This window comes from Nannobrachium achirus (assembly GCF_963921795.1).
Source record: "Nannobrachium achirus genome assembly, chromosome: 3".
NCBI lineage: Eukaryota > Metazoa > Chordata > Actinopteri > Myctophiformes > Myctophidae > Nannobrachium > Nannobrachium achirus.
In genome coordinates, this window is record NC_137812.1 from 74,279,549 (window position 1) to 74,288,774 (window position 9,226).

A 9,226-nucleotide genomic window follows, 5' to 3' on the forward strand; every position below is an offset into this window, starting at 1 on the left:
CCGTTTTTCGCTCGCGGACCGGGCCGTCAGACCACCGCGTCCGCCTCGCCTCGCCGAGACGCTTTCAATGAGGTCTCCCGTGTCCTTCTACGAGCAGCGGTTGGAGAGTTACATGCTAGACTCCTCCAGTGTAAACACTGCAGTGTACTTCCTGAAGGCGTGTTTCCTAAACCCACCAGAGAGCCCGGCAGTGTATGTTCTGCGCTGTGATTGGCCGGCAGTGTATAACCCTCGCTGTGATTGGCCGGTAGTGTGATGACGCAATTTTTGCGCGAAAACCGGTCCCGGGCAGGGATCATAGAAAACATATAAAGAGAAGGCTTTAGAAGCTGAAAATAACGGAGTGGGGGTTCTAAAACTTTAGCGATTTAACAGCTAGGACCATTTTAAGATTTGTTTTATAAAAAAAGTTACATGGTACAACTTTAATATTCATAATAATCGTAATAAAATAACTAGCAGGCAGGCTGCATGCACTGCACATTAGAACAAGTTTGCTAGTCAGTGTAAATCAGTGGCTTCCTCAAAGAAAAAGAGAGGAGAGAAAAAGCGGTGGGAAATATAAGGGTCGGACACAATTTAATGATTAATGGTCGGAGGTTGATCCTTGCCGGACAAAAAAACTGACAGACAGACAGACAGACAGACAGACAGACAGACAGACAGACAGACAGACAGGTTTACCTCACAGAATCAGGTGAAGTATCAAAGAAGATATTTCTGTTGTATTGAGCATCTGATACATAGACTGCTGCAAGATCCATATCCTGTACAAGAAATACATAATGTTAATAATATGATCCATATCCTGTACAAAGATACATAATGATAATAATATGATCCATATCCTGTACATAAAATACATAATGTTAATAAAACGTTAATAAAATGATCCCTGTAAGAAAGAAAAAGAAAAACAAAGAAAAACAAAATCTCCCTAATGATGACTTCACTGGTAGGCGGGTTTCTGAACTGTCCACAGCCTTCCTACCAGTAAGACTCCCTAATCGGGAGATAAGCGACCGTAGGTGGACGAATAGGTACCGGCCCCGGCTCTCCCGCACGCTCCTAGGCCGAGTTAGGGCATTTTATGTGAGCTGCAGTGGAGGGGGTCCTCCACTGGGGGCGCCACCACTTTTGCATCCGTTCTGGAGCACCAGGAGTGGGTGGTCCCCAGGAATTCCCCGTGAGCAGGCCCGTGGGGGTGGTCATTTGGTCATTTTTGCACATTTGGTCATTTTTTACACCTGGGGGTCCCCCAGGGACCTGGGGGTCCCTGGAGCTCCGGGGGTCCTTGCAGGTAGTAGTTTGGCAGGTAAGGAGTGTGTGTGCAAAAGTTGGCATGGATGGGGGCAACGGTTGTGGAGATATGAGCAGGGCAAAAGTGTGACGTGTGACGTATGACTCACAGACGGACATTTTTTTACACCTGGGGGTCCCCCAGGGACCTGGGGGTCCCTGGAGCTCCGGGGGTCCTTGGAGGTTGTAGTTTGGCAGGTAAGGAGTGTGTGTGCAAAATTTGGCATGGATGGGGGCAACGGTTGTGGAGATATGAGCAGGGCAAAAGTGTGACGGACTCACTGACGGACAGCCCGTGGAGGTTTTGGTAGTAAATGCGACCTACGGTCGCAATAAGAGATACACACTGTGTAGAAGGTTTCTGAACTGTCCACAGCTCTCCTATAAGAGACACACACTGTGTAGAAGGTTTCTGAACTGTCCACAGCTCTCCTATAAGAGACACACACTGTGTAGAAGGTTTCTGAACTGTCCACAGCCCTCCTATAAGAGACACACACTGTGTAGAAGGTTTCTGAACTGTCCACAGCCCTCCTATAAGAGACACACACTGTGTAGAAGGTTTCTGAACTGTCCACAGCCCTCCTATAAGAGACACACACTGTGTAGAAGGTTTCTGAACTGTCCACTGCTCTCCTATAAGAGATACAGACTGTGTAGAAGGTTTCTGAACTGTCCACTGCTCTCCTATAAGAGATACACACTGTGTAGAAGGTTTCTGAACTGTCCACTGCTCTCCTATAAGAGATACACACTGTGTAGAAGGTTTCTGAACTGTCCACTGCTCTCCTATAAGAGATACACACTGTGTAGAAGGTTTCTGAACTGTCCACTGCTCTCCTATAAGAGATACACACTGTGTAGAAGGTTTCTGAACTGTCCACTGCTCTCCTATAAGAGATACACACTGTGTAGAAAAACAAGAAAGTAATATTTTATCCTGCAGTGAGAGGAGCAAATATGAGGTTGAACAGTGGTGAAGTCATCCTTTAAGTGTTATTTGTTTATAAACTGTGTCTGTGGGGTTACAGATAACACAATGTGATTTGTTATATGTTTATAACAATAGTAATATTAATGATTGCGACCGAAGGTCGCAGTTTAGTATGTGAAACAGCACATGCTGACTCTGGACTGGACGTGTACACTTCAGAATCCCTTTTATGCCCACGTGTACACTTCAGAATCCCTTTTATGCCCATATATGGACATAAAATATCAATATTAAGCCCATATCTAACAAGACTTCATATTGTAATGCCCATATATGGAGGCCACATTGGCTAACAGCCCATATCTGTGTGGCTGGTTCTACAGACAGGTATCTCCATGTATGGGCATAAAAGGGATTGTATGTATGATGACGTCAGATGTCCTAGACGTCACAGGACTTTCACATAACGAATAACTGAGTAAGCATGTTTGGGCTCTCACAGCATATCTCCATATACAGTACATGGATCATATGGGTACCTGGGGTCTCCGTACACACCCGATCCCAAGTTATCATCTCATAGATTGGGCTCTAATCAGCACACTATCATCCCAATCCCATACATTTGGGCCAGTTGGGCCCATCTACCCAACTAGTTGGGGCTATTTGGGTAACTGGTCCGATATACATCACAAGACATGGCGCGACCTCGCCCTTTAGGGTGACGTCGCTTGTCGCCCGTGTGATATGTTTATACACCCACCAGCATCAAGTCCAGTAAATTCTCCATAAACATCATGCATGCTGAGTTGTACTGGAAGGACAATGGCTCTCTCTACTGGCCATAACATGTAGCTGCAGCACCACACCTTAATTCTTAACAAGCATTATTCTAATGAACATTATGGACTGTGATTTATGAATCCATGTATAGACTCTAAACAGCCACAATGGACCCCTCTATGTGTGTTTAACACTGAACAAACACTCTGTTATACTGTTACTAAACAAACACTATAGCAATGATTGAAGAATTTATTAGAACGTTGCACAGGAAAGGGTACCGTTTCATGATGCTTTTTGGCTTATTGCGACCGTCAGGTCGCATTTACTATCAAAACCTCCACCGGCTGTCTGTCCGTCAGTCCGTCAGTCCGTCAGTCAGTCAGTCAGTCAGTCAGTCAGTCAGTCACGTCACACTTTTGCCCTGCTCATATCTCCGCCATAGTTGCCCCTATCCATGTGAAATTTTCCACATACACTCCTTGCCTGCCAAACCACAACCTCCCATGGCCCTCTTCTAGCGCCACCATGAGGCCGATTCTTGCAAAACACATTTTTGGACACTGCTCCTAAAATATTTGCCCTAAAATCACGCAAATCGGTACACAGTATGTCTACACTTATGTCATCAACATGGATCTGTCCCATATAGCGCCACCATCAGGCCGATTTTTCCAACACATTTTTGGACACTGCTCCTACAAATGTTGCCCTAAAATCACGCAAATCGGTACACAGTATGTCTACACTCATGTCATCAACATGGATCTCTCCCATATAGCGCCACCATCAGGACGATTTTTTCAAACAAATTTTTGGACACTGCTCCTACAGATTTTGCCCTAAAATCACGCAAATCGATACACAGTATTTCTACACTCATCTCATCAACATGCATCTGTCCCATATAGCGCCACCATCAGGCCGATTTTTTCAAACAACACTGCTCTGGTGGTAGAAAGAGCTGTTTAACGCTGTTACTGAACGGTGCAGCAATTGTTTTCTCAGCTGCAACTACTATTTTTACTCAAAACAAAAACACACCAAATAAATCAAATAGGCCTACACTTAAATTATTTTATGTGAGCCCTGAGAAGTTGATCAACTCAGGAAGACAAATCGATGCGGGTGATTATTGATAAACCTATCAGCTTAACAAACTTGATAAATCTACAATGATCTCCAATATTACATTGACACACACACACACACACACACACACACACACACACACACACACACACACACACACACACACACACACACACACACACACACACACAAAGAAAGTATTAGTAGGCCTAAATGTCAGGTTTTGTAGCAATTTGTAGAAATATTAGACCTTAATTCTCATGAGATTTGTATATGAGATCCTTAAATGGTTTCCTGTGCAAATAAGCCAAGTGCTTTTTAGGATCTCCTTTTAGTAGACCTTGTTCCAGTGACCTGTACTGCCATCAAACTGTACCTTTTCCTATGCAAACTTCTAATAAAGTCTTTAATCAATCAATGAAAGCATGATGATGTTATTATGCAAACTTCATGTTTGCAAACTTCTAATAAAGTCTTCAATCTTCAACCAATCATGGCAAAATAGGAAATGTTTACATCAATGTTCCCAGATGTGCTACAGTGCAATATTCTATCCAGATGTGCATAGTATAGTGCCTATCCCACGATTCCCACCCTGTAACAAAACTAAAATAAAATAGTATCTAGTATATAAATTAGTGTAAACCAAATGTAACCAAATGAACCCTTTCGGGTCCATTTGGTTACATTTGGTTAACACACTCAAGAGTTAAATTAAGTTTAGTCTAAGCTGACAAATGACTGAACACATAGTTTATAAATATAATATTTATCATGTTTTACCTTCTTTGCTTGCAGCAGAAACAAATGTAACCAACACTATAGTAGCAGATGTAACCAACTGGACCGGGAAAGGGTCCATTTGGTTACATTGTTTTTAATATGTATCGTTTATTTGTAGCCTACCTCTTTGCTTGCAGCAGCGTTTCCTCCGTTGGAAACAGAAGTCTTCTCAGATGATTGATCTTCTGATGTCTTCTGATCAATAATCTCCTCCTCATTGATCTGTTGTGATGGTGCAGATTGATCCTCCTCGGTGATGTTGTTTGATTCACTCATCATCAAAGTTTACTTTCTGCAGCCTCAGCGGATAAAAGCTGTGTTATTGATCCAGCAGAGACTGTTACATCTACCATCCAATAAGTCTGATCAGATTGATTGATTTATCGATCCTGTCTGCAGCCGCGTTTCTGCAGCATTTGTTTGTTTAGTCAGTTTGCTGCTCTGTCCATCACGACAGACAGACAGACAGGCAGGCAGAGAGACAGACAAACAGAGAGAGACAGATTTCTTCTTTTTTTATGGAATAAACTTTTTTTCGTCAAGTCAGAAAACGTTCCTTTAGTGGATTTCAAAATAAAACTACGGTATCGCCATTCCAAATTAAACAATATATAGACCTATTATATCAGTTTTTTTTAACTCTTAAAGTTCATTTTTGATATTATATAATCCTATTTTTGATATATTAGATGTACGCAAACATAGACTAGTGAATATTGTTGAATCCAAACACTAATAAAAAGTATCCAAATTTTTAACTGTGAGAGTTTTTGATTGGTGCAACAAATGATTGAGTGCAACAAATGTAACCAAACGGACCCGAATGGGTCCATTTGGTTACATTTGTTACACTCTCACAGTTGGAGCTAACCAGATATAACCAAACTATAACATATCAGCATTTAATTCCTAATTTGTTGTGTGTTGTGTGTTTATTTCTATTGGAGTCAGAACGTTTATTCTGAAGGTCCCGTGGAGGGACTTCCGGTCTCGGTGTGTCTTAGCGGTGACGTCATGACGCAGGCGGGACTTTGGATCCACCGGGAGTCACATGATCACGTGACTCAGGAAACTGTCAGCAGAAAAACCATAAAGTAGGCTACTTTTTTTTAATACTCTTTTTTTTAAGTAAATGTACTGTTTTGAGGAAGTTTAACTTTACTGAAGAATTTAAAATCTTATCTTTATCAACAGCTTGTAGATCAGCTCTTTGTGAATAGCCTGCATATGAAATATAGGGCTATAGGGCTTGTAATTGTATTTTAAACATATCCTATTAAATGTTTAATTAAATCTACAGTAAAGTAACTAGATTTCAAATAATTGCAGTGGAGTAAGAAGTACAATATTTGACTCTGAGATGTAGTCGAGTAGAAGTAAAAGTATTGCAAAATTATTTTAGCCTATATTCTGTAGTGTTTAAAATGTCCAGTATTTTATAGCCTTATATACTTCTACTTCTCAGAGGCCAATATCGTACTTATTTTACTCAAACAAAATTAAAAAAATGTAATACAAGACTTGACTGATTACAGCAGAGTTGATGTATCAGTTAAGTATCAACACACATCATACTTTAATATCACAGAAGTTGGCCTACATTTCCTTTAGAATATCACAGATAACAACTAGGCTATAATTTACTGTAGGCAGTGTGCAGGCATTATGAACTCAATTAAGTACAGTTTTAAAGTACTTTTACTTTGACCAGGGAGTGTCAGTCAGTCAGTGTTGCAACATCAGATTCTCTGTGTCAGCAAAAATAAATTACAATACTAGAAAAATATTGTTCCTTCGAAACAATTGTGGGCTCGCTTCAAGCCAGAAAACAATGGCTATAAAAGCACAAAATGTCAAGATCGCAGGCAGTGCTCTCTTTGACGTTACTGACGTCAAAGATTGGTCCATTTTGTTCCAAAAATGTGTTGTGCAAAAGTTGACCCGCTGGTGGCGCTATAACAGGCCAATGTGAGAAGGTTGGTATCTGTTCCTTGACCTATTGGGAATGTGCTTGCAAGATTTCACACACATCCCAGGCTGTGTTCATGATTTGAGGTGTTTTTGGCTTTGGACACTTTATCGCTGCTTGCAGCTATATTTATTATTATTATTTTATAATTTTTTTGTGTGCACTTCATAGGCATGTTAGATAAAGGTCCTTAGATTGTGTGTAGAATGTTTCATGCAAATTGCAAAAAAAAATCCTAGAATAAAAACGGGTTTAAGCGTTTTACAAACTGCTCAAAATTATATAGCGCCCCCCTTTGGCCATTTGGGGTAAGATTGGTTTCAGTGATATTTGAACTAACCCTCTACACTATTTTGTCATGAAAATGTGACTTTGCTTGTATGTTTTAGAGGCAGAAGAATAATTTGCATAAAAATGCAATATTGTTTGAATTATTTAAAAAAGCATGTTTCAATGTTAAAGAAATCCGATCTGACAGATCTTTAGATATCGGTCCAAAGTTCACGTAAAAAAAGTTTTGTGCACGTGACGCGAAAATTCCAGAATAAAAGCGGGTTTACGCGTTTTACAAACTGCTCAAAGTGGCGGAAAATCGAAGGGCGGAGCTTACTTAACAACGACACAGATGTCTTCCGCTTGAGTCAAAGCACGCGTGTAACAAGTTGCATGTCTTCAAACGAAACGAGTCATGACTTATGCCCGTTTGAAGTTTGAATATTCAGACGCTTCGTATAGCGCCCCCCTTTGGCCGATTGGAATAAAATTGGTTTCAGTGATACTTTGACTAACCCTCCACATCTTTGCCAAATGTCATGAACGTGTAACTTTGCATGTATGATTTAGAGGCCGAAGAATAATTTGCATAAAACCGCAATATATATTGAATTATTAAAAAATCATTATTTAACGTACAAACTTCTCACCACATAGCCTGTGTAGATATAGGTTCAAAGTTCATGTGAAAAAAGTTTTGTACGCTTAACGCAAAAATCCCAGGAGGAGATAGATTTTTACTGTTTATCATATAATTCCAAATTGTGGGAGATCTAAAGGTCAGAGGTCAAAAGTCAGAGGCTAAAAGTTGTTCGGCATGAGGAGACGCATACGTGTATACAGGTTTCATGCCTGTACCTCAAACACAGCATGAGCTATACCTGTTCAAAGTTCGCACTTTCGAAGGCTTCCTACAGCGCCACCATTTGGCCGATTGCTGTAAAAAGTAATAGCACACGTCGCCACAGTAAGCTGAACACATTGATGTTTTTATTTTCATTTTCTCACTAGGTATGTAGGAGTTGATAGCGGACAAAGTATTGAGGAGAACTTGATATGTCTGACTGATAGATAAACTAGAAAAATATTGTTCCTTCGAAACAATTGTGGGCTCGCTTCAAGCCAGAAAACAATGGCTATAAAAGCACAAAATGTCAAGATCGCAGGCAGTGCTCTCTTTGACGTTACTGACATCAAAGATTGGTCCATTTTGTTCCAAAAATGTGTTGTGCAAAAGTTGACCCGCTGGTGGCGCTATAACAGGCCAATGTGAGAAGGTTGGTATCTGTTCCTTGACCTATTGGGAATGTGCTTGCAAGATTTCACGCACATCCCAGGCTGTGTTCATGATTTGAGGTGTTTTTGGCTTTGGACACTTTATCGCTGCTTGCAGCTATATTTATTATTATTATTTTATAATTTTTTTGTGTGCACTTCATAGGCATGTTAGATAAAGGTCCTTAGATTGCGTGTAGAATGTTTCATGCAAATTGCAAAAAAAATCCTAGAATAAAAACGGGTTTAAGCGTTTTACAAACTGCTCAAAATTATATAGCGCCCCCCTTTGGCCATTTGGGGTAAGATTGGTTTCAGTGATATTTGAACTAACCCTCTACACTATTTTGTCATGAAAATGTGACTTTGCTTGTATGTTTTAGAGGCAGAAGAATAATTTGCATAAAAATGCAATATTGTTTGAATTATTTAAAAAAGCATGTTTCAATGTTAAAGAAATCCGATCTGACAGATCTTTAGATATCGGTCCAAAGTTCACGTAAAAAAAGTTTTGTGCACGTGACGCGAAAATTCCAGAATAAAAGCGGGTTTACGCGTTTTACAAACTGCTCAAAGTGGCGGAAAATCGAAGGGCGGAGCTTACTTAACAACGACACAGATGTCTTCCGCTTGAGTCAAAGCACGCGTGTAACAAGTTGCATGTCTTCAAACGAAACGAGTCATGACTTATGCCCGTTTGAAGTTTGAATTTTCAGACGCTTCGTATAGCGCCCCCCTTTGGCCGATTGGAATAAAATTGGTTTCAGTGATACCTTGACTAACCCTCTACATCTTTGCCAAATGCCATGAACGTGTAA

General features: G+C 40.5%; 1 protein-coding gene across 2 annotated transcripts in view; it reads right to left on the reverse strand.

Annotated features, from left to right (window-relative positions):
* The window catches only part of tpcn3 (two pore segment channel 3), a 32,375-nt gene extending 27,072 nt beyond the window's left edge, over positions 1-5,303 (reverse strand). For both annotated transcript variants that reach the window (XM_080722868.1, XM_080722869.1), the window contains exons 1-2: positions 5,015-5,303; positions 685-767 (exon numbers count right to left, since the gene is read on the reverse strand). In XM_080722868.1, coding sequence (XP_080578994.1) covers positions 685-767; positions 5,015-5,170 — 239 coding nt within the window. In that variant the 5' untranslated portion in view covers positions 5,171-5,303. The remainder of the gene's footprint in view (positions 1-684; positions 768-5,014) is intronic.
* Positions 5,304-9,226: the final 3,923 nt, after the last annotated feature.